Source organism: Leptonychotes weddellii, chromosome 3 (assembly GCF_054177405.1).
Source record: "Leptonychotes weddellii isolate Sample4059 chromosome 3, ASM5417740v2, whole genome shotgun sequence".
Taxonomy (NCBI): Eukaryota; Metazoa; Chordata; class Mammalia; order Carnivora; family Phocidae; genus Leptonychotes; species Leptonychotes weddellii.
The window spans coordinates 104,044,421-104,070,524 of record NC_138371.1 but is presented as its reverse complement, the minus strand read 5'-3'; the positions used below and the strand labels follow the sequence as shown (position 1 = coordinate 104,070,524).

The following is a 26,104-nucleotide window of genomic DNA, read 5'->3' as shown; positions in this document are numbered from 1 at the left end:
GCTTCGAAAGGCATGAAGATGCACAGAAAGCTGTGGATGAGATGAATGGAAAGGAGCTCAATGGAAAACAAATTTACGTTGGTCGAGCTCAGAAAAAAGTGGAACGGCAGACGGAACTTAAGCGCAAATTTGAACAGATGAAGCAAGATAGGATCACCAGATACCAGGGTGTTAACCTTTATGTGAAAAATCTTGATGATGGTATTGATGATGAACGTCTCCGGAAAGAGTTTTCTCCTTTTGGTACAATCACTAGTGCAAAGGTTATGATGGAGGGTGGTCGCAGCAAAGGGTTTGGTTTTGTATGTTTCTCCTCCCCAGAAGAAGCCACAAAAGCAGTTACAGAAATGAATGGTAAAATTGTGGCCACCAAGCCATTGTATGTAGCTTTAGCTCAGCGCAAAGAAGAGCGCCAGGCTCACCTCACTAACCAGTATATGCAGAGAATGGCAAGTGTAAGAGCTGTGCCCAATCCTGTAATCAACCCCTACCAGCCAGCACCTCCTTCAGGTTACTTCATGGCAGCTATCCCACAGACTCAGAACCGTGCTGCATACTATCCTCCTAGCCAAATTGCTCAACTAAGACCAAGTCCTCGCTGGACTGCTCAGGGTGCCAGACCTCATCCATTCCAAAATATGCCCGGTGCTATCCGCCCAGCCGCTCCTAGACCACCATTTAGTACCATGAGACCAGCTTCTTCCCAGGTTCCACGAGTCATGTCGACACAGCGTGTTGCTAACACATCAACACAGACATTGGGGCCACGTCCTGCGGCGGCCGCTGCCGCGGCAGCACCTGCTGTCCGCACCGTTCCACAGTGTAAGTATGCTGCGGGAGTTCGCAATCCTCAACAGCATCTTAATGCACAGCCACAAGTTACCATGCAGCAGCCTGCTGTTCATGTACAAGGTCAGGAGCCTTTGACTGCTTCCATGTTGGCATCAGCCCCTCCTCAAGAGCAAAAGCAAATGTTGGGTGAACGGCTCTTTCCTCTAACTCAAGCCATGCACCCTACTCTTGCTGGTAAAATCACTGGCATGTTGTTGGAGATTGATAATTCAGAACTTCTTCATATGCTTGAGTCTCCAGAGTCTCTCCGTTCTAAAGTTGATGAAGCTGTAGCTGTACTACAAGCCCACCAAGCGAAAGAGGCTGCCCAGAAAGCAGTTAACAGTGCCACTGGTGTTCCAACTGTTTAAAATTGATCAGGGACCACGAAAAGAAACTTGTGCTTCACCGAAGAAAAATATCTAAACATCAAAAAACTTAAACATTATGGAAAAAAACATTGCAAAATATAAAATAAATAAAAAAAGGAAAGGAAACTTTGAACCTTATGTACCGAGCAAATGCCAGGTCTAGCAAACGTAATGCTAGTCCTAGATTACTTATTGATTTAAAAACAACAAAAAAAACCAAAAAAATAGTAAAATATAAAAACAAATTAATGTTTTATAGACCCTGGGAAAAAGAATTTTCAGCAAAGTACAAAAATTTAAAGCATTCCTTTCTTTAATTTTGTAATTCTTTACTGTGGAATAGCTCAGAATGTCACTTCTGTTTTAAATAACAGATTGATAACTGAGCAAGGAAATGTAATTTGGATTATAAAATTCTTGCTTTAATAAAAATTCCTTAAACAGTGAAAAAAAAAAAAGAAATTCTCGGATACAGTTTTGAGAAACTACTAATCAGAAGCTTTTTAATAAAAGCTATTTGCTAAAAAAATTAATTTATTCTTTCCTAGATATAAATCTCTTTAAAATAGTGGGAAAGTATATATTTAAGGTGTACCTTGAATGTGCTTAAGGAGCTAAATTTTCTTGTCTGTTTTCTCTTTTGTGTTTTTGGAGAAAATGTTGTCAGTGACCTTTAGAGAACAACATCTTAGTGTTCCTTCAAAACGAAAGATTTATAAAACTAGTGTTCAGAATAATTTTGTATAAAATTTAGTTTCTTAATACATTATCTCTATTTGTACAAGCTTTGCCACAGGAAATCTACAGAGAGTTGTCCAAAGGTAAAATCACATTATTGCCATGCCATTCTTGTGAAAATTTCTAGTAAATATGTATAATACTCATTTGCTTCACAAGATGGGAAGTTAAAAGAATTGCTTGATATGTTTAAAAGGTACTGTGGCTACTCTGGGAGAGAAGAGTAAAAAATAAATGCCAGAATAATCTAATGCTAAAAACCTTCATTTTATCGTGTAAACAGTGTTTAAATCAAGCCAGGACCACCTCATGTTCTAGTGGAGTCTGTGATTTGCACATGTGGTTTTATTTTAAGAGCTAACATTTAAAGGCTTCCTCTTTCTCCTATTAATAGATACTAATTTCTTCTAGGTTAAGATTTTGCTTCTGTTAAAATGAATATAGCCATAAGAATGGGTAACAGCAAAGCTGTTTTCATTCACTAATACCTTGTGGTAAATGTATTTACCTAAAGCGCTAATTACCTTAAAAAAAACGTGTAGAAATTGAGGATAAAAAAGGTAGGAATTGAACAGCTGAGGGCATGGGGATATATGCTGGGGTGTTCCAAAAATAGAAATTAAAGGGGCGCCTGGGTGGCTCATTAAGCGTCTGCCTTCAGCTCAGGTCATGATCCCAGAGTCCTGGGATCAGGCCCGCATCGGGCTCCCTGCTCTGCGGGAAGCCTGCTTCTCCCTCTCTCACTCCCCCGCTTGTGTTCCCTCTCTCGCTGTTTCTCTCTCTGTCAGATAAATAAAAATCTTTAAAAAAAAAATAGAAATTAAAGAAGTACACAAATTTATCACAATTAATGTTTGGTTACCAGCATGTATAATTAAAATAAGCAAATATTTTAGCATAGATAAGGAAAAACCCTTGTCTATCCTGGATATCAGGGAAAGCTTAGGAATATATGCATAAAGTACAAAATAAAAATGTTGAGTAAAAAAATGCTTCTTTTTATTTTATTACTGAATATATTACTAAAATTTTTAAATGTTTAAGAGTAATTTTTTAAATGACCCTTTCAACCTTTTATATAAGCAAGCTCCTTTGATAATGCCAATTTTCTGTTTTGGGAGATGTTGCTTTTGGATTTATTATCTGAATTTATTTTATATTCTTCAGATCTGGCAAGATTTTTGGTAGATTCAACAGTCTTTAGGAAGAATCAAGTAATAATATATTTTAGGGGCTGACTATTCTAAAGTTAACTCTTCTTCCTTCCTCAGAATGAACTCTCTGATACACGTGCAAAGTTCCACGTACTTTTCCTTTTCTTTGTGTCTACAATGTTCTTCATCAGCGTCCTATCACTTTTCAGCTACCACTGCTGGCTAGTTGGAAAAAACAGAACAACAATAGGTAAGTAGGTTAAAAGAAATCATAATTATTTAGGAAAATGACCATAAATGACTATGAAATCATGAGGACAATAGTTAGATGATAAAAAAGTGTAAAATAATTCTGTATTAAGGTTCACTATGACTAGATAAGAACAATGGGTACATAATGTAAAGTTTCAATATTTTGAAGGTTGAGGATGTGAGATTGGCATTTATATGTATTTTCAGTTGTGCACTGTATATAAAAGAACTATATAAATATTATTCTTTAAAAATTATTTGTTTATTTAGAGAGCAAGAGCATGAGCGAGCAGTGGGGAGGGGCAGAGGGAGAGAGAGAAGGAGAGAAGCAGACTCCCTGCAGAGCATGGAGCCTGATGTGGGGCTCAATCTCATGACCCTGAGATCATGACCTGAGCTGAAACCAAGAGTCAGTCACTTAACAGACTGAGCCACCCAGGCACCTCAATATGAATTTTAATAAATAAGAGCTGTTCCCTGCATTTATACAGTGTCTTTTCAAACATCATCCTATAGGGGCGCCTGGGTGGCTCAGCTGGTTAGGCGTCTGCCTTCGGCTCAGGTCATGATCCCGGGGTCCTGGGATCGAGCCCCACGTCGGGCTCCTGGCTCACCAGGGAGCCTGCTACTCCCTCTCCCTCTGCCTCTCTCCCTGCTCATGCTCTCTCTTTCTGTACCTCTGTGTCTCAAGTGAATAAATAAAATCTTAAAAAAAAAAAATCATCCTATAGGGGCGCCTGGGTGACTCAGTCATTAAGCATCTGCCTTCGGCTCAAGTCATGATCCCAGGGTCCTGGGATCGAGCCCCGCATAGGGCTCCCTTTTCTGAGGGAAGCCTGCTTCTCCCTCTCCCACTCCCCCTGCTTGTGTTCCCTCTCTCACTGTCTCTCTCTCTGTCAAATAAATAAATAAAATCTTTAAAAAAAAAAAGATTTTATTTATTTGAGAGAGGGAGAGCACACCCTCATGCAAGCAGGGGGGAGGGGCAGAAGGAGAGGGAATCTCAAGCTGACTCTGTGCTAAGTGTGGCACCCACTGCCAGGCTCAGTCTCACAACCCTGATATCATGACGTGAGCTGAAATCAAGAGTCGGACACTCAACCAACTGAGTCACCCAGGTGCCCTTACAGCTTATCTTTTAGCTAAAACATGTTCTTTACCTTTTTCCCCACCTTTGATTACACACTGACTGGCGTGTTCCATGATTGAGGCTAAGGAGTAGTGTTTTTGACATGGTTAATCATTTCCATCTTTATGTCACCTATATCACTAATATCGGCATTTATTTCCATATTTTGCTGATTTTTTAAAGTGAAATATAGGGGAAGAATTCAGTAAGGTATTAAAATAATTGGACAAACATTTCCTAAATAAGAGTGGTATGGCATTGGCTCAAACTAAGCTATTAGCCTGTAAGCAGCCACTGTGCTATAATTGAAATATTTAGGCATTGGCTAATGTAGCAGGATATGAAATAGGGATTTGTCACATTGTTTCACAGGAACGTCAAAGACTCCTTGCCATCTAAAGCCATGTGTCTGCCAGGGGAATTGGAGGCAGATAGATTATAATACATAAAGATGAAGACATTTTAGGGAGACTTTTAGATATGTTTATATTTGGATTATTTTAACTTGGTGTCTTACTGAGTCATGAAAAAGCTTGATGGGCTCCAGGGTAAGAATTTCTAAGTCCTTTCTTCCCCAGCTCACTCTCCATTGTGGAGCTCTCCTCCAGTTCCATCATGCCTTCATCCCTTTTCTGTGTAAATAAACTTTCTTGTGTCTAGTAATTAATTTTTTATCCTTGTCACAGAGTATCCTGCCATCCTCTTACCTTTACTCATCGATGATAAAAGGCAGCTTACATGCAAAGTCTAGCCCTTATGAACTATGCCAATTAAAAAGGAAGAGATTTCACATAGAAAAATTGATTTCTTTTCAAAAATTGATAAATCTGGTAACAGTGGGCCCATTTTCCTCTCTGGCATCCTTCAGTTGGAACTGAGTAGTAGTCGACTGCTTTAGATGGGAGCTTGAACACTTTAATTTGGCACAGTTCCAAGCCTGCTTCGTTTCTTGCCCAGCCACTTAGTTATGAGAGAGGAGTGCTTCATGGGAAACCCATTGTTCTCTTTAAGCAGTATTCTTCAGGTTTTTTTGTCGGTGACTACAATAAGAAAGGCATCATTTGTATTGTGACCTAGTGCATGCACATGTTTATAAAATTATATAAATAAAATAAGCAAAAATTTTACAAAACATCATTAATCTCTACTATGTGCGATGTATTCTAATATTTTCTGTTCTAGTTCGTTAAAAAGAAATGCTGGTAGCAAAAAAAAAAAATAGGTGTGAAAAACACCTATTAAGGTGTTTTATTTTATTTTATTTTTTTTTAATTTTATAATGTTATGTTAATCACAATACATCATTGGTTTTTGATGTGGTGATCCACAATCCATTGTTTCCATGTAACACCCAGTGCTCCATGCAGTACGTGCCCTCCTTATTAAGGTGTTTTAACCCTTATTTTGAAAAAATTACCCTGGCACACCACTTCCTTTACAGCTCACCTTCCACAGCCCTGGCCCTAGGCTGTTTCTCCACCGCTCCTTCCAGAGTTATGTTCTTCTGTCCTTTGAGGTATCACTTCTACCCTTCTCCATAACTGTCCCCTACCTACCTTGAGACCATTTCCCCAATTTAAAGAGTTTCTGTATTCAAACAAATGCAATCATCCCAAACAAGCAAGCTGGTCCCTTTAGGATGCTCATGGTCAATCATTCCCATAAACTAAACATTGAACCTTTTAATCTCTTCGAACTGAAGAGCCCCTGAAATTGTCAACTTGGACTTTCCATTCTCTGGCCACTCATCATCCTTGCAGCTCTCCTTTTCTGTACTCAACTCTCCCAGCCGTTCCTTTCCCTTCTGGTCTCATTTCTCCCCTTTTCAATTGTAGATCCTGTAACAAATGACTTTAACAACTCTTGACAACACTCTCACACTATACCTGTCCTGGCTTTCTCCTGTAATTCAGTTGCTGATCCATGACCTGGGTTATTCTAGCTCTCCACTTTATCCACAAGTACGTCGGGGCTGTAGAAAGCTGGGGAAGGCAGTCTCACTCCCACAGCGATTGGTGCACCTACACATTTAAAGTCTCAGACCTCACTTGGGTCCTCTGCTCTATTTGGCAGTCATGTCCTGTGTTTCTGAAAAAATTAGAAGTTGTCACTAGTAAATTCTTATCTTCTCCCCTTTATAACTTCACACAGACATTTCTCCTTTCAAACCCATCACTGTCACTCTGCCTCTGACTTCTGAGGACAAATGTCTTTTCTGATATCTAAGGTTAATCTTTAGAACTCTTCTAGAGGCTGTCTCATTTCTTCTGCCCTTACAGCTTATCTTTTAGCTAAAATGTGTTCTTTACTTTTTTCCCCACCTTTTTTTTACTTTACTTTTCTATATCATCAACCTTTCTCAATTCCTCTCTCCCTGGCTTTTTATCCTTAGCTTACAAAACATGCTAAAATAAATTGTATTTTTAAATAAAGAAAAAAAACTTTTTCTTGTGAAATGTGTACCTTTCTCTAGCCTCCACTCTACATCACTTAACAGCCAAACTTGAAATAATTGTCTCTGATCACCATCTGCTTCTTTATCTGTTATTTGTTGTTCAAGATCATGCTCACATACCACCACCCCCATTCACACATGTATATCACAGTGCAGTTTTGTTAGACTTTGTTAGACTGTGGATTCTTCGGTAAGAATTTCATCTAATTTACCTTTGGATCTCAAACACCTGGTACTGTACCATTAGGCACATAGTAAGAATTTCATAAGTGGGCGCCTGGGTGGCTCAGTCGTTAAGCGTCTGCCTTCGGCTCAGGTCATGATCCCAGGGTCCTGGGATCGAGTCCCACATCGGGCTCTCTGCTCAGCAGGAAGCCTGCTTCTCCCTCTCCCACTCCCCCTGCTTGTGTTCCTGTTCTGTCTCTCTCTGTCATATAAATAAAATCTTTAAAAAAAAAAAAAAAAGAATTTCATAAGTAATAAATGAGTGAAGTTGCAAGAGTTAGCATATCTTTTTAAAAAGGTGAGATATAGTGAACACACTTCAGTAGATTTTTAGTAATATTAGATAATTGTTTTCACATTTTCATTTTATAAAGGTGATGAAATACTCAGAGGTGGTATTTTTTTTCCCAAATAAGTTTCAGAAATTTCCTTTAATTATTACAAATATCTTATTTATTTTAAATTATATTTGTATAATTTTGATATCAAAGATATAAGGCAAGAAAATTGCTGCTTTCCATCCTCGTATAATTTTTAAATAGATTAACTCTTTTTTTATATATATATGTACATATAACAGAATCATTCCGCTCACCCACATTTTCATACGGACCTGATGGAAATGGTTTTTCTCTTGGATGCAGTAAAAATTGGAGACAAGTCTTTGGCGATGAAAAGAAATACTGGCTGCTTCCAGTATTTTCAAGGTAATTACAAAATGCAGGTCTCGGAAATTACAGAATCTGTGATAGTCTGTCTCTCTGGTTAAATGTCTTAAGATTCAGAGAATACAGTATATAATGACATCCTTATGAGCCTTGAGAATGAAAACTCAGAACATCTTGATTATATAAAATACTTTATTTTTCATGTTTTTTATTAAACTCTCCCAAAAGAGAGTTTGGGCATATATTTGAATGGAAAGTAGAAAAAAAATTATTCATAAAAATAACAATCACTCTTTTTCCTTCAAGATGAAAATAAGTTGTTTGAGGTACAGAATCATAAGAATTTATACGTATTAGCTATATCTTCAAAGATTCTATCACAGATACGTATTCTGTTGTGTCTTAAAAGAAGACCCAACATATAATGCAATTTTTAACTTCAAGTTTAAATGAAAATTTAAATGAAAATATATGCTTGAGATGATTCATAGTTTCCTTTTCTCCCAAATTCCCAGCCATCTTAGGCCATCTATATACCAAAGTCATTACAGAAAAGTAAAAAATATTTGAAATTCAAGTGACATATTTATAAATGTTACGGGTTTTTTTTTCCCTTGTTTAGCTGTATTTCCTATATTTTTGTCTGAAAATAACATTTTGCTTTCACATTTGAAAGACAGTTTTGCTTGGCATATAATTCTAGATATTGCTTCACCATCTTCTGGATTACATTTTTTCTAACAAAAAGTTTGTACTCATTTTTTTTTTACTCTATATGTAATGTGTCTTTTTTTCACTGGGTGCTTTTAAGATATGCTTTTTAACACTAGTTTCATGCAGTTTGATTATGGTGTGCCTTGGTATATAGTTTTCTTCATGTTTCTTACGCTTGGAATTGGTTGAACTTCTTGGAACTGTGATTTTATAACTTTCATCAAATTTGAAAAGTATTTTAACCATTATTTCTTTAAATACTTATTCTGTCATCCCCACCCCCCCTTCCCCATTACTATACAGACTCCAGTTACATGTATATTAGTACACTTGAAGTTGTACCACAGCTCCCTGATGCACTGTCCATTTTTTTGATCAGTTTTTTTTCTGTGTTCATTTGATAGATCCTACTGCTGTACCTTTAAGTGCATCAATCTCTTCTGTGTACTTTATCATCTCCGGTATTACAAAGTTTTTCCACTCTGACTGGATAGAACACAGACTAGTATTTTTTAAGATTATTTTCTCTATACTGAGATTTCAGTGTTGACTGGTTTTGTTTTGTTTTTTCCTCTTTCTTTAAAGATGTTGTTCCATTAACTTCTGGCTTGCATTTTTTTTTGACAAGAAATCAGCCTCGCTCATCTTTATTCCACTGTTTGTTAATTACTGTGTCTTTTTTTGACCTTTGGCTACTTTTAAGGTTTTATCTTAAAAGCCATTTGATGATGATTTTTTTTTTTTGGTGGTTTCTTTGTGTTTATTCTCTCTAGGGTTCATTAGGCTTCTTGGATCTGTGAATTTATAGTTTTCATCACATTTGAATAATTTTTATTATGTCTTCCCATGCTTTCCCTCCACTGGTTTTGGAGGCACTCTTAAATATACGTATGTTAAATTGCTTGATTGTGACCCACAGGTCATTGCTGTTCCTTGCTCCCCCGGCCCCATCTTTTTTCTCTGTCTGCTAAGGTTTGGATAGTTTCTGTTGCTATGTCTGTAAGTTCATTGATCTTTTCTTTTATGATGTCTGCTCTGCTGTCAAGCTCATCTAGTGAATTTTCATTTCAGATACTGTATTTTTTAGCTCTAGAAGTTCAGTTTGGTTCTTTTTTTATATCTTACATTTCTCTTCTCCTATCCATTTTTTTCCTGTTAATTCACAGACATATTTATAATCACTATTTTAAAGTATTTGTTTCAAATTTTCATAGTCATTTCTAATTCTTTTCTATTAACCATTTTTTCCTTAGTTGTGGATCACATTTTCCTGCTACTTTTCACGCTAGTAATTTTTGATTAGATGGTAGACATTTTGAATTCTGCATATTAAATTTTGCTCACTCCCTTTGGCAGTTACTTGTGTTTTAGCTTGGTCCTTTTGAGGCTGTTTTAAGCCTAGATTCACATGTGTAGCTTCACATTCATCAAAACACTCCAGTAAAATGCTGTGCACATTGTTGTAGCCCTTTCTTTGCATATATCTCCCTCTTCCTCAGCTCTGTCCAGTAGATTCAAGCTACCTCAACTTCTTGAAACGCCCATCTCTGTCACCTCAATTTATTGAGACTACCTTGCTCTACATTTTTCCCCTGGTGGTGCTCAGGTCCTGGCAGAAAGCTGGGACTCACTTGGTTGGTTTCTCTTTTTTCAGAGACCACAGTTCTGTGTTTGCCGGTTTGGAAAACAGTTATTGTATATACTGTTCAGTTTTCTGATTGTTCATGATGAAAGGTCACATTTATCAGTTAATCCATCTTGGCTGGAAATGAAAGTCCCTGTTTTACATGATTTTGGTATTTTTAAAATGTGAAATTAAGGTATGTCTGTACTTTTTTTTAGATTTTAAACTTCTTGAGGGCAGAAGTTTTCTCCTGTTTTGTTCACTGCTATATCCCTAGTCCTGATAATTGTACCCAGGGCATCATAGGCATTTAATAAATATTTGTCAAATGAATAAATATTTGGAACTTACACCTTGAATTTCAATTTGAGCCTTTATGATGTCTTAAAGGATTGTGATGAGTAGGTCAGTTACCCAAATATTTGCTTACCTGTGTTTGAGGTATCATAATCTTAATAGGCATCATAATCTTAATAAGCATTATAATTTCAATTACCCAAATATTTAACTAGCCAACTTCCCAGATATTTGAATACCTATGTTTGAGGTATCATAATCTTAATGGGCATTATAATCTTTTTTTAAGAGTTTTATTTATTCATTTGAGAGAGAGAAAGAGAGAGCAAGTGAGAGAGCATAAGCAGGGGGCATGGCAGAGGAAGAGGGAGAAGCAGGCTACTCACCGAGCAGGGAGCCCAATATGGGTCTCGATCCCAGGACTCCAGAATCATGACCTGAGCCAAAGGCAGACACTTAACTGACTGAGCCACCCAGGCACCCCAGGCATTATAATCTTAATAGTCCTGAAAGATACTGTTTTTAAATATATGTAAATTATGAGAGAAGACAGCTTATTTCTTCAGTGAGGCTAGTAACCCTCTAAATTAGAAAATTTTAAGAATTATTTTCTGAAATGACAAGTTATGATAATTTCTTTATACTATGTTTTTGAAGAATGGTTGTTGAATTTGACCACCTTGATTTAAGTTAATATGATTTAAATTATTACTGATATTTTTCATTATGCAGCTTGGGTGATGGTTGCAGTTTTCCAACTCGCCTTGTGGGGATGGATCCAGAACAAGCTTCTGTTACAAATCAAAATGAATATGCTAGAAGGTGTGCTTCTTATCATTAAGTTTTTCATTATTCATTATAAAGCAAACTGTGTGTGTGTGTTATACATACATATCTGATAAATACAGTAATAATTTGTAGGTCAACATAGATAAGGAAAGAGAAATTCTATGTAAAATTTTTTTTAATGGAGAGCTAATATGTATATGTACCTAACATGCTTAGGATAACCATATTTTTTATCATCCAAACCAGAACACTTGGAGAATAAGAAAGAGAATGCTTGCTATTAATAGTTGAACCAGACAGTCACATATAACTGGAAATGTCTAGGCAAACCAGGAAACGGCTATCCTAAATATGCTACATCTTTCTAGAAACTAAGACATTCTTTCAAGATGTGATTCTTGGTTTATATCAGCTATATTTTTTTTCAAAGAAATTAGTCGTACTATCCACCATTATATTTTGATAAACAGATTTAAACTGCAGTGTAAAAATAATATTAATGAGGATTTCAAAAATACAATGTAAAATTTTTTCTCATTCATTCATCTTAGAAGATACTTTTTCAGTATTTGCATGGCAAGCAAGCCAATTCATAAATTAAAAGAAATAGTTCATTTTAAATGAAATTTTAAAGAAGACAGAGATACTTCTGTCAAATAGTCGAAATTTATTTAGGACAGAAATAAATTGTGGGGGAGGAGGGGTTATAAATTCCAAACCATCTATTAGTATCAGAACATAGACCTTCAAACCTACAGTCTTAGGACCTTAGAACTCTAACATTTATTGTGAGTCTGAACAAGTCACTTAAACTGTGTGAGACTCAGTTTCCAGCTCTATAAAATGAGGATAACCATACGTACCTCCAAGGGTTATTGTGAAGGTTGACATAATGCGTATAAAGCACCTAGCACAGTGTCTGGCCCATAGTAAGTACACAAGAAATACTAGTTCCCTTTTCCTTCTTTTGTTCCTCCATTCCCTCCCTCCCTGGATCTCTTAGCAAGAAAAGTAAGTCTACGCTAAATCACTAAATCATTTTTTCCCCTTAGATCTAAACTGCAGAGGTAGAAAGCAGAAAACTTGGGAAATGACAGGTAATTTTTTTGTCCTGGCCACAGACATAGATCCTCACCTTGTGCTACTTTACAGCTCTTGATTAACACATTTTAAAAGTTTCACACCAGCCTCTGAAGCTTTTTTCTTTTGTCTAATTGTTTTCATTGGCACTGCTGGAATATAGATTCTTGGGTTTAGAGAGCCATTCAGTTGGGGGTCGGGGGCATATTTTTCTCTTGAAGATAGAGTTTTTTTAGAGTGCTGAGATCTCATGAGCTGCCCTCACATATTTAGGAGAAGGAATACTAATTTGCGGCTTATTAATTAAGTATCCTTAACTGAGCATTAAACTATTTACTGAATTATTTCTTCCTCTTTTCAGTATTGGCTCAAATCAACCCTTTCCTATCAAACCGCTTAGTGAATCAAAAAACCGATTGTTGGACAGTGAATCTCAATGGATAGAGAATGGATCTGAAGAAGGCACTGTCAGATCAGGTAATACTTGTCTTTTGAAAACAGTGCTTTTTCTGGTTAAAATGAAGATCAACCAGATTTAACAAATACGTAAAAATCAAAACAACATGATATTTTAAAATACTAAGATATGTGAGACTTTTTAATAAAATATCTTACAAATAGGGTGTCAGTGTTTATTAGTAGCTTTTATGGAGAAAGAGGTTTGAGTGACGAGAAGTGTAGGGGCTACTACTGTGTTTTGTTCTGTTCGGAGTTGGGATTTTCTTTTGTTACCCAGCCACATATTTCTTTACCTCAGATATAGAAAGTTCTTTGGGCATTCACTATTCTGAATAACATTTAAACAAGGTTATTCTTTAGCACTTAACTTTTACTTATTTGAAAATAATTTTTGAAATGCATTGTAGTCTTTGCTACCTTAGTATAAAAAGAATGCACTGAATATATTTTAACCTTTTCTTGATGACTCAATCAATCCATGAATTGTGAATGCATTATAAAACAGTTGATAAGACAGAAATGGTCTTTCAAACCAGATCAGGTTTATAACATAGCCTGGCCACCTAATAAGCATTATAGCCTAAAATATATGCATGGTGGTTTTCAACAGCACTAGTAATAACATTGTCATCATCTTGCACTGTGAGAAAATGGTTTGGACATTCAGATCAATTGGTACCAACTCGAGGAAATACCCTAAAACTTGAAAACTTACTGTCAGAATTTCTGATTTTTTTTTTATTCTCTTAAACTGGTATCATTAGGATCTTCATTAGGATCATTAGACCCCGTGTAGGTCAAGGGAAAAATTCATTTCATGGGCTACGTAATTATTGCTGCTGAACATCTTTAAAAGCCAAATATAAGCATAAAAGCAGACTTTTAGCTCTTTAGCACTGCTTTTCTTCTGGGTTCTCCAAGTGGATATTGGTTGACACTATAAGCCTACTTAGTGTTTACATAAGAGTTGCTTTTACTGTAATCATCAATTTTACCAATTAGCCAGAAACTTAATACTTCTTTTTTTTTGTCCTGTCATATATAATTATGTGCTTACAGGGACAAATAACCATGTTACAGTGGCAATAGAAAATTGAGTACCACTTGTTCATAACTAACCATTTGAATAAGAGCAAGGTAAGACAGTATAAAGGTAATTTCCTTGAACAAATGCAGTTATTTGCATATTTTGTAATTTCAAAACAGTCAATTTTTTTTTACTCTTTTAATTATATCAGCAAAATCAGGTAGTTCAGAAGAGATTGGAAGGTAACAGCTGTGCTTAAATCCCATTTTTTCTTACCACTCCTAGTGCAATCTTTGTAAATACGTATTGGTAGATTAAAACGGTTTGGGTTGATATGCGGACAACTAATCTTTTCAGTAAACAGGGTCTTGTTAATTAGTTTAAGAAAGAAGAGTGACTAATTAGGCTGCAGAAAAGACTGAAGAGGTTCACCAATATGACTTAGTTGGAAAAGATACAACAGAAGAGCAGTTTACTGTAGCCAGACACACTGATCCGCTATTCTTGATCTGGCTAGCCCCGAGACAATAGCCAGAGGAAATTAATTTAAATAGCAATCGAGGATGTTCCAAACAGATTAAACATAAACTGTAGTATCAGCAGTGAGTAATGTAACTAAGTTGGATTTTGAGGGATGTAATGAATTCTCTGTCTCTCCTGATACTTCAAAACACTGTCTGTTTAACTTAGGAGCTAGCTCCGTGACTCAGTAGCATTTTAGGCAGCTATTAGATTTTTTGAAGTCTTCCTTATAATGTGTATTGGTTATCTTTTGCTCCATAACAAATTACCACAAACTTAGCAATTTAAGACAACATCCATTTATTACCTCAGTTTCTCTGTGTCAGGAGAGTTCATTTTTTTCAAAGAGTTCTCATCTGGAGTCTCAATTAGGGGAACGTCTGCTTCCTTGCTCAGCATTTTTCATTAGCTTTCAGTTCCCTACAAAGGACCCAGAGCCCATGTCCAAAGTAACAGCCAGAGCCTAAGACCTAGACTGAATCGGAACAGCGCTCTCAGTGGGGGCTTGTGTCAGGCTGGACTCCGAAGATGAGTGGTGATTGTATCGTGTGATGATCATGTCAGCCAGAACTGCGGCTGTGGTATAGTCCTGGTTTTAAGATTCTTAATGTGAGCAGGATAATGTCTGATGTGTGGTTGTTGAAAATCTCAGCGACCTATAAGTGTTGCTCTGGGTATTTCCCCATATCCTGTAGCAGTCTTATGAAGGGGTAGATAAGGTGTCTCCTCAGATTATGTCCAAGTTAACAGTAAGGGAGAACTGTAAGAATCTACCTCTTTTTAAAATGCTCTCTTGATTGCTTCAGAGTAAGAAAGTCAGAGATATCACTTATTTACTGTTTATAAAAATCTTTGTTATTATTACAATATTAGTAGTATTAAAATATTTATTCTCTGTCTTGTTATTTTAGCAGCTTTATACCTTAGACCACAGAACCATTTAATAAATCTTTCCTTTCAGAAATATAAAACAAGTTTTAACCAATAACTTCAGTTGTTTCTGATTTTGTAGGTTTATAAAAACATATTATGGACTGATATTTTCAGCTTTATTTACAAGAAAATGATCAGTGGAATGAAATAATTGAAGTATAACAGAAGATATATTTTTTAAAAAGGAAGCCTTTGTACAGATTGCCAGATCCACAGAAGAAGCATTACTCCAGAGCAGAAAGATGCCTTAATCTTAAATACACCCATTTGTGCTACATCAACTTACTGCTACAAAAGTGACTTAATTTTACTTTGGAAATAACACTTACCTGTTATGAGATGCTATACTATGAGCTATCAAGTCACATGTTAACATGGCATATGTATTTTTTTGACACCTGAGTTACATAATTAGAGTGTTTCTTAGTATCCATATAAAGTTTCGTTCCCGAAACACAAGCTGAAAAGTTGTCTTAAGTGAAGTACATGTAGGGCAGTATGGTGGCTTAAGGTGAATAATAATATCCATTTACTGTTGCTTGTACTGTGTAAGGAAAAGAAAATAACTTTTTTTTATTGGGTGTTTGCTAATTTATAATTACTGTTTTATACTTTTCAACATTTATAATAAAGTTTTTTATTGTTGGCTATAAAATAACACTCAGAAAGATTCAGATATCTAAATATAATTATTTAAAACATGGAGCACATTTGTATAATTCATTGATGGCTTAGTTCTAAACATTAATACACCCATGAAATGTAGTGTTGTGCCCGAGGCTTAAAGGAAATTTGGCAGTATAGGAAATAGGTTCTCTCTGCTTTTAAATTACTTTTTTGTTGAACTTTCATGGGTATTTTTATGGGCAGGGAGACACAAAGGCACATGTGCTATAGAAATATTGGACACAGTCAGAATAGTGGCAGTGGCTAGAAGAAAAGTAAAGAGGAAGATAGGCAGGTATTGTAAGCTGTTAAAAGTTATTTCTGGTCCCAAGGTATTTAGAATGCAACATGCTATTGACTTTCACGTGTCAATTTAGGCGATTACTAGAAATTACTTTGAAACTTTTTACGGTAGTCCTGTAACAGCTTAAACAGTGACTTGAAAGGCAGTTTGAACTAGGGTAGAACTGCTTAGTGTAATTCCTCTTTCTGGAAAGAAATTCTAACCTAAGTAGTCATTTAAGACTTCTAGTCTGTGAGCAGTGAATTCCACTCTTACATGCAAAATTTTAAATCTGACTTCCTAAACATCAGCCCCTTTCTGCCTGGTAGACCTAGATCTCCTTTTCCTTTTGAAATGCAATCTAAGTGACAGGAATTGTTGCATTAATTCTAAGGGAAAATACTGTATCCTGTAAAGGAGAAACAAGGTAGAAATGTTACTCCTCACTTATCCTGTTTAGTCAAATATACACACACAAACCAAAATGATTGATTGCTTCCAGTATTGGGTAGAGATAAATCTTAACCAGCATCTGTAAGTATCAACCATTACAGTTTCCCTATCTGTAAAATGGAATTGGGAGGAAAGGGTGTTATGTATGAGTTGGACTGGATGACCTCACATTCCTTGATTCCTAATTTTGCAAAATTAACCTTACATTTCATTCATCCAACAAATATTTTCAGAGTACCTCCTGTATGCCAAACATATGGTAGGGATAGCTCTGTAATTTCCTAGTGTAGCATAAATTTTATAGTCAGCTATTCCAGATCTTCAGTTCATAGGACTTGTCTAATTCTGTTGGCTATACTAATATTAGATTTTAAAAGGAAGTTATGGGTTTTTCCCCCCTTTGAGCCAAAGGAATGAGTTAGCTTTGAAAATATAGTTTGGAATATTATTATTATGATCTTGTCTTTATTTCAACTTTGTAGTCCTAATAATCTTGACTCTAGAAAACCGAGAGTTAAGGGATAACAAAATATCACTTCATTTTGGCATTTTATGTATTATAAGGAAATTGTGAATGTTTAAACCTACTTGACTACTTTCAGAATTGTTCTGGTACTTTTTGTGAGTATTTCTACATTTAGATCAAAGGATTTGCATGCACCTGATTAACAGTTGAGGAAACATAAATTTCCCCTTTAACCTATCCAGGCACTTTTGTGGTGGTGTCTTTCTCTTTTAAGTTGTATTTCACCATCATCTTTAATAGCATAGCAAACACCTTTTCAGAAATTTTCACTTAAAGCTTTTTGCTTTAGTTACCTTTGCTTTAATTTATGGCCAACATTTTGCCACATTCTAAATACGTGGCTGATTTATTCATACATATTAATGGTCATTCAGCAGGGGCCTACAAGCTGCATGGGAGTCAGGGCAAGGCTGCCTCTTTGGTATTTCAACTGGTATTGATTAGCTCTATCAACTGTGGGGGAAAGGTCAAAATGAAGGCCTTCAAAATGTATTAGTACTATCTTTGGTCTGTCAAACACTTTGAATAGTTGTGGTGTGATATTTAAGGAAAATAAAGTTGAATTTCAGGGCTTGCCATTGCCATTAAAGACAAAGTCGACAGGAGTCTTGGTTTTACCTGGGTACAGATTTACTTGAATATTCAGTACCTGAGGCATCTGACCAATATCACTTTGCCAAACCAAAGAGCAGCTGCAGTACAGTAGTTATTGAACATGAACACGTTTACAGAGTTTAGTTCCATCTTTACATGTGGATGAATTTTAAAAACCTTTTTACATATGGAATGGTTTTGATCCAGTGTGTCATAGGTGAATTTAACTGTAAGATTAGTTTAAATCAAATATGCAATGTTTACTTGAATTTTGTTTCTTTTAGAAAGATTTTGACTATGTTTACAGGATTGTTCAAATTAAAGATTATCAGACACCTGAGATGTCCATTCAGTAATCTTTAAAGCAAATGTATATTAAGGGCTTAGTGTTAGGATCTGTATATTTGGGGCACCGAATAGACAGTGACTTACAAATATGTTTTGCTTACATTTTGTTCTAGGACTAGCACTGCTATCAATGGAAACTATTTTTAAAATAACTAATCTGTTATTAAGAAATTAATCATATTTTTGCATTTCAGCCAAAATAAAGAACCATATCTGATAATTTGTAAGACATAGGTAATATGTAAGCCTGAAATCCATGTGTTTCATATGATCTGAACTGTATTTTCCAATCTAAATTAAAAATGCAATATAGATTCAGAAAGTTCCATATTTTTCTAATGACTTCACTTTATATTATTTTGTTGGGTTGCATAAAGAGGCAAGGAATTGTATTTGTATTAAAAGATTAAGAAAGCTATTAGTCAAGTTTATTATATTTGTACATGATTGCAGATGAGGCTATGCACATTTAAAAGAAAAGATGGACACTATTTTAAAGTGATCTTTAATATGTTTTTATAGAAACAAATTTGAAATACGGTTTATTTTGGTTGTCTTTGCTTATCAAGTACTGTAAGCCCTGTATTTGTTTCTCGTAAGTATAATCCTGGACCATGACTTAATGTTAACTCTTTGCTTTGTCTTTTGGATGGCCTAACCTACATTAACATGAAGGCTGAACATTTTTAAATTTTTTTTTCAAAAATCATAATAATGATTTACTTTATTAATAAACAAAATAAAGTCCTGAAAGAACAGTTTTTTTTTGTTGTTGTTATAAAGTGGTATTTACCAAATGAGAGAATAACTATTATTTTGGTCATCTTGAAAATTTGGTAAAATAGTGTTGAGAGAATTAGCTAATAATTTGGGAGTAACCACATCTAAGACAGGTACTAGTTGAGTGCAGTGGTGTTTTAGTTTACGTAGGTCCGAGGTATAGATTGCTTTATTGAAAAGGATTTAAATTTGCTTTCACTGAGGGGCCCCTGGGTGGCTCAGTCGGTTAAGCGGCTGCCTTCAGCTCAGGTCATGATCCCAGGGTCCTGGGATTGAGCCCCGCATCAGGCTCCCTGCTCAGCGGGAAGCCTGCTTCTCCCTCTCCCACTCCCCCTACTTGTGTTCCCTCTCTCGCTGTCTCTCTCTGTCAAATAAATAAATAAAATCTTTTAAAAAAATAAATAAAAAATAAAATAAAAAATTTGCTTTCACTGAACATAAGTTTTTCAATTCAAAAGTCACTTTAGGATTTTAAGTACCTTTGAAACATTGTAAGAGTTGTTGAATTATGGTTGTCAAAATGCCCAATAATGGGTTTTATCTTGTGTAGAATTCTTTTCGACATTTGTGTTCTAATTCCCTTCCAAATCAACAAAGTTTTGATATTTGAGGCTGCTGAATAAAACAGGAAGGCTGTGAGAGGTAGGATTCCCAGTTTTTAGACTAGCAAAATTTCAAAGTATTCGCAGGAACCAGTAGAGATGAAGCAACCTTTATGTTTTTTTTGGAAAGCGGAGGGTAATTTAGAGCACTGTGTTTGGGGTAGGAAGGAAGATAGACTACTAACTGGCCAAAAGGCCATTTTGAGACCCAAAGCACTAATGACATCACGTTGGCTTTACTTTTCTCACTTCTCATAAGCTAACTTTTCGGAACCATTCTGGAAAAGTTGAGTGATGTTGGCCTCTTTTACCTCTCTTACACTCATGCAACCCAGAATCTAGAGGGATGAGAACTAACATTTAGTTTTTCTTCTAACAGGTTTTTATGGATGTTTTAACACTCCCGTGAAGTTAACCTCATTTTCTTTAACCCCTCCATATCAGTGCCTTCCATCTGATATAGAGGATTTAAGTGCTGTTTCCACTCCTTAATTTACCACCTGTTGTTCTTCAAGCAAGAATGTCACCTCTCAGCCCATTCTCCAGTAAGGTAATTCTTTTCATCCAGGATTTCCAATCCAGTAGCGTGCTTCCATCACACTTCCCCATGACTCCAAACCAAGGTAGGGCTCTGTGCTGCCCAAAGGACCACACTATTATTACTAATTTAATTTAGCCATATATTGGTCATGCATACTTTCAAGTCAACTCCCTAGATTATAAATTCTTGAGGACTTTTTTTTTGGTACTAACTACCCACAAAATGAACACTGAAGTTCAGAAAAGAATTGTAAGGAATTTTATGTTCATTACTCTGTCATGTCCCAAGTTCTCAAAGAAAAGTGAGCATCATAGCCTATAAAATTATCCCAAACTTGAAAAAGATTTGTCAAACAATCTGACACATTTTAGTGGAAGTCTAAATTTATGGTGCAGTATCATTGCAGAGCAGTTTGGCAATATCAAGTTTTCAAATGCCCATATTCTCTGACCTACTTTGGGGAATTTCATAGATTTACTTCTACACTATGAGCAGGACATAAAGATATTAGTTGCAGAGCTGTTTGAAACAACAGAAGACTGGAAACAGCATGTCCCACCGCCATTTATGGTGGCAGAATGCAAGAGAATATCTGAAAGGATACACGATGAACTATTAGTAGGGTTGCCTCCAGAGGAAACGAGGGGCCAGGAGTAGGTTACATTTCACCATTTGCCCTTTCATACTATTTTATTTTTATGTTGTGTGTACATGTTACTTTTAAAAAAGAAAAATGGGTTAGGCATTCTATAGATCAGTGAGGGAGAAATAGGTTGAGGTGTGATGCTGGACCTGCGTGCCAGCCATTTGGGAAAAAATGAAGTTGCTGTATCCTTCACACCCTACATCAGGACAAATTCCAGTTGGCTCATGAACTTAACATTAGAAAATGAAAACAAATACTGCAGAAAAAGAATGGGTAACAAGTTCTATAATGGGCTAGGAAAGGTATTTCTCAGTGGGCACAGTACTGGTGGTCATGAAGAAAAACAGATTTGAGTACATGCAAATTTAAGAGGAAAACTAGAACTAATAGGAAAAAATGGAGGTAGAACAAGAAGAAATGCACAAAAGAAATAGGGATCAATAATAGCATATAAAAAGATGCTTGGCTTCATTAATTAAGGAAATACAAGTGAAAACACCGATGAGATTATTTTTGCCTAAGATAGGCAATAGCCAGTGTTGCTGAGGATGTGGGCAAAGAAGCATTTTGGTGGGAATGTAAAATGGCTTAACTTCACTAAAAAAGTAATTTGGCAATATATGTCCAAGTTTCACTGTGCATAATCTTAGTACTGGCCACTGTACTCTTAGGAGTTTATATAGAGATATGCATATAAGGCTGAGTGTTTGAGAGGCTTTTGGAAAAGCAGCACATGTTCCTTTATAGGGAATCAGCTAAATTATGTTACTCTTTTCCGGAGACTACAATGAAGCCATTTAAAGAAGGTTTTGTATAGCTATATACATAAAAATTGTATCTCCATGGGAAAGATCTGAAGACATTACATATATAGTATGATCCCACCTAGAGCTTTCAAAGTACATGTTGTGTACCTGTGTGTTCAAACTCAGCCTATTTGTTGAGCACCTGCTCCAGAGGATGGGTGAGTGCTGGGACCAGAGGGAGCATAGAGCCGCAGCCTGTCCTGCCTTCCAGGGCTGACTTGGGGAGGCGGGGGAGGAGGGGCAGCTGCCCCTACCTCCTGGCTGCTGGGGGAATATGGGCACCCAGGACCTCTACACTGAGATGGTAAGGGAAACTCCTAGGCCAGAATCCCGGAGCCCAGGCAGGCAGAGTGAGGGCCCAGGACATCAGCAGGCCTCTGGGCTTTCTTGGTACAGGGGACGAAAAATGCCAGCTTATCAGGTGCCTCGTTTGGCTGCTCAGAAGTGACCACCTCTTTGGAAGGTTTACCAACTATAAACCTGTGCATATAGTGTGGATAAGCTGCCGTAAGCCTTTCCCTCAGCCTTTTAAACTTCAAGCCCTTGTTGGCAACATGTGGCCTTTCTAGATGCAGAGAAGCTGTCAACATATGCTAAAAGTACAATTAGAGAAACGACTTGTTTGTGATCATCTTTTTGTTAAAATTCACTCAAGAGACACATCATCTGGAAATGACTTGGAAATGCAATCTCTACATCACGTTTTGGATTCACGTCCACATTTGTGTCCAGAGTTGGAGGAAAGGAGAGAAGACAATGAGAGGCAGGGAAGGGTTTCCCCAGAACGTGTGTGTTGGAGCCATTTTCTGGATGTGTGCTGTCACTCAGCACTCCTGTATATAGTGTATATAGTGATTAAACTTCAGTCCTTCATTAAAGTATGTAGCTTTTCTAGATGTTTAGATGTGCTCATCATATTTAACAGTAGATATAGAAAGATGGGGTTAATATTTCGCTCTTCTTAGATCTTCTTTCTAATAGAAACACTGAACCACTCTGAAAAATAATTTATACTTTTCACTGAGTAGATGGAGGAGACTGAGAAGGGAAAATGCACATTTCCTGCAATGTTGCTGTATATGTGGTGTATACAATAGAAAAGGGTGTGCTCTGATTTCATATGACAGATAGAGGGTTGATAAATACTTTGTATACTTTCTTGGTTAAATTCGTAAGAAAGACTTTTGAACAATACTTTTATAAGTTATATTCTTAATCTACCTCTGGAGTACAACATGCCTCTATTTTGTCCTTTAGTTAGGTGGGGAAGACAAAAAAGTAAGGAAAGATTTTGCCAAAATGTCATATTTTGGAGACCCTTTCAGATTATAACCATTCCTCCCCATGTGAGTTTTACTCCAAACAGCTCTGCGCAGAGTGAACTTTGTAGGTCCATATTTTAATATCTAGTCTTTCTAGACACTATGAAGTGAAGATGTTTGTTACACATAGTAAAATAATGTGTTTTTTATACCTTTTTTTTTTTTGGTTGTTAAATTCAAAACCTAATGTCCTGTGATGGAGTTTATTTAAAAAAAAAAAAAGGACTATCTTCTGGAACTGATGTTGTTAATCTATCTCTGAGCTATATCACATTTATGAACTCTTTACTGGAAAAGTTACAAAAGAATGTATGAAAGGAAAGGTCCTATGCCATCTGTTCATTTTTAGAAAACACTCCAAATTATACTTCATTCCATATGTGTGGGGGCTTTGGGGGTTTTTGTTGTTTTGTTTTTGGTTGTTAAATGATCCTTTATTGAAATGCTTTCCTTGTAGTTCTTAACCAGCGGGGCATTCCACACACGTCCCATTGACATCATCTATGATGTCATGAGGGTGGCGGCCATCCACACTGCAGCCCACAGACCGGGCAGTCCCTAGGATCTCTTTAATGGTTCCAGACAGTTCTCTGGCTAAAGATTGGTGCCACATCTGTCGGGCATTGCTGACAATCTCATCGAAAGTGATATTTCCACTGTGCTTCATGTTTTCTTGCTTCTTTCTGTCTCTTGGCAGTTCCTTGAAGGCTTTGATAATCAGGGCGGAGGCAGAAGGTACCCCTTCAATCTGGACCTGTCTGTTCTAAATGCTCAATCTCACCGTCATCCTCAGACCCTCCAATCACCAGTTGCCTTGATAATGTCATCACCAACCTTTTTTTTGGAGACAGACCCAGGGGGCTGATCTTAGGAGCCAGGGCAGACGTGACACCAACTTCCCCACCAGTGCACCTCAGGTACACAAGTTTGATCTCACTGGGGTCGGACTTAGGGGTCGTGATGGAGGTGGCTGGTGTTGGAGGAACCCGAATTCAGGACGACTGAAGAGTGGCACTGTGGCCTCCTCAGAGCCAAAAACCAAAAGGTCCATATGTGTTTGTAGTGGATGAAATTAAGTTTCATGGGGCGCCTGGTAGGCTCAGTCGATGAAGCGTCTGCCTTCGGCTCAGGTCATGATCCCAGGGTCCTGGGATCGAGCCCCGCATCGGGCTCCCTGCTCGGCGGGGAGTCTGCTTCTCCCTCTCCCTCTGCTGCTCCCCATGCTTATGTTCCCTCTCTCTCAAATAAATAAATAAAATCGTAAAAAAAAAAAAATGAAGTTTCTTGTTTTGAAACACCCTAGATGTCTTGGGTGATGACATATGATATAGAGCTAGTGCAATAACATTTTATAAATATCTTTCTGCTTAATTTTATGTAAAATTGGAGAAATATTTTATAGGTAGAATTGTTAAACCACTTTGAGAAGTACACATTTGGTACTGTTCATTGGTTTGTGAGTGAGATAAAAGGCAGTACAAAGTTGAGGTTCTACAAATGTGTTTCTATGTAGATTATAGCTGCAGATTGATCTGTATCAATCAGCATTTTATATAGCTATAGTTTATAGATACACTGTTAAACAGTTAAATGGAAAACATGCTTTCTTGCTGATACTCTAGTAGTATATAGGTCAAGTAATGATCGGTCTTAGAAGCATTCAATTATATATTCTGTGCTTTATTGCTTAATGTCTTATTTTATACTGATTATTAAAAGAGAAGGGACTCTTCTAATTGAAATATTTACAGGGGCCTGATGTTCTGTCCTGCTTCTAAGATGAAACATTTTATTCTCCTACCAAAGACTAGACTACCTTTCTTTATTAACTGAGCTGATGATGTTCACTCACTCATACTGATAAAAATGCTAGTGCTTCCAAACTTTGACACAGGACATTATTCCTGACAAATTAAAAAGTGAGATACAAAACCATGTGTATGATCCTCAGTCATGTAAAAAAATGTATATGCCTGGAGACTGTGCTCTGTTTTGTGGGTTATAAGTGATTTTGTTTTGGGATGCCTGGGTGGTTCAGTCGGTTGAGCGTCCAACCCTTGGTTTCAGCTCAGGTCATGATCTCATAGGTGGTGGGATCGAGCCCCAGGTCAGGCTCCAGGCTCAGCGGGGAGTCTGCTTGAAGATTCTCTCTCCCTCTGTCCCACCCCCTGCTCATGCACTCTCCCTCTCTCTCTTTCTCTAAAAAAATAGAAATCTTAAAAAAAAATAAGTGAATTTGTTTTATTATCTAATTATTTTTCAGTTTTCTATGATGAGCACATATTGCTTTTAAATTTGCAGGGAAAAACATATATAAAAGCATTGAAGGAGCTGGAAGGAAGCACCCAAACAGTTGGGAAAGGGGGAGGAGTCAGCAGAGCAGTAGTGAGGGGATCTTCTGTGTTTTGCTTTGTATGTTATATACTACATGAATCTTTTTTAAAGATTTGTTTAATTAAGAGATAGCGGGGGGATATCTTATTTACCATTATACCTCCCATGCCTAAAAATAGTGCCAGTCACATAGTAGGCACTCAGTAGTTTCTCAGTGTGATTCCCTACATAGAAAACAATAACTCTGCAGACATGGAGATCTGGAAGGATATTATTTTTGTAACCAGGAAAAAAAAGTTCAGTCGTACCTTATGACTGGAAGGTTATTTTCCAGTACCAATGCCAGGCATTGATGCAGGAGTTCCGGTGGTGGGAACTGTGCCTGAGAAGTATGCAGCTGTGTGAGTCATCTGTACACAGATACACATGACAGCATCGAAACAGCTAATTAGCCATAATAAAAGATATTAAATACTTAATGGATATATCCACCCTCTGCAATACTGTGCATTTTTTTTTAAGTAAAAAGAAGTATCTATATAGACTGACAGGGAAGGTCCATGATACATTGCTGAGTGAAAAAAAGCAAGTTCAGACTATCAATACATGCAACAACTCCAGTAGATCTCAAGGAATTACTCTGAGTGAAACAAGCCAACATAATTCCGTTTATATAACACTCTTGAAATAACAAGCTTATAGAAGTGAAGAATAGATGAGTAAGGTTGTCAGGGGTTGGGAAGTAGAGAATGGAGTTATAAAGGGAGAGCATGAGAGAGCCCTGTGGTGATGGCACAGTTCTGTACCTTGATTGTGGGGGTTACACAATTCCACATGTGACAAAATTGCATAGGAAACTATACACACTCACAAGTGAGTGTGTGTAAAACCGTGAAATTGGAGTAAGCTCTAGGTTGTACCAGTGTTGCTTTCCT

General features: G+C 36.8%; 2 protein-coding genes and 1 pseudogene across 15 annotated transcripts in view; 2 read left to right on the top strand and 1 right to left on the bottom strand.

Moving 5' to 3' along the window:
• ZDHHC20 (zDHHC palmitoyltransferase 20) overlaps positions 1–24,075 on the top strand; it is an 80,484-nt gene extending 56,409 nt beyond the window's left edge. The window contains exons 8-14 of one of the 13 annotated variants that reach the window (XR_014143944.1): positions 3,212–3,344; positions 7,800–7,862; positions 11,191–11,280; positions 12,300–12,344; positions 12,689–12,804; positions 13,846–13,923; positions 15,348–18,896. Coding sequence is in view for 8 of the 13 variants with exons in the window: in XM_081815402.1 (XP_081671528.1) it covers positions 3,212–3,344; positions 7,736–7,862; positions 11,191–11,280; positions 12,689–12,804; positions 19,900–20,012 (579 nt within the window). In the remaining 5 variants the exon portion in view is untranslated. Of the gene's footprint in view, positions 1–3,211; positions 3,345–7,735; positions 7,863–11,190; positions 11,281–12,299; positions 12,345–12,688; positions 12,805–13,845; positions 13,924–15,347; positions 18,897–19,899; positions 23,087–23,532 lie in introns of those variants that run through there. The other 12 variants (XR_014143943.1, XR_014143946.1, XR_014143945.1 and 9 more) reach the window with 12 other exon arrangements.
• LOC115942889 (large ribosomal subunit protein uL11 pseudogene) overlaps positions 1–25,579 on the bottom strand; it is a 39,064-nt pseudogene extending 13,485 nt beyond the window's left edge. Inside the window, exons 1-2 of the transcript XR_014143995.1 lie at positions 25,507–25,579; positions 20,018–23,859 (exon numbers count right to left, since the gene is read on the bottom strand). The product of XR_014143995.1 is annotated as a large ribosomal subunit protein uL11 pseudogene (transcript). The remainder of the gene's footprint in view (positions 1–20,017; positions 23,860–25,506) is intronic.
• LOC102750290 (polyadenylate-binding protein 1) lies at positions 7–1,274 on the top strand. Its single transcript, XM_006727847.3, has one exon. The coding sequence runs from the start codon at positions 42–44 to the stop codon at positions 1,200–1,202; it is 1,161 nt and encodes a 386-aa protein (XP_006727910.3). The 5' UTR covers positions 7–41; the 3' UTR covers positions 1,203–1,274.
• Positions 25,580–26,104: the final 525 nt, after the last annotated feature.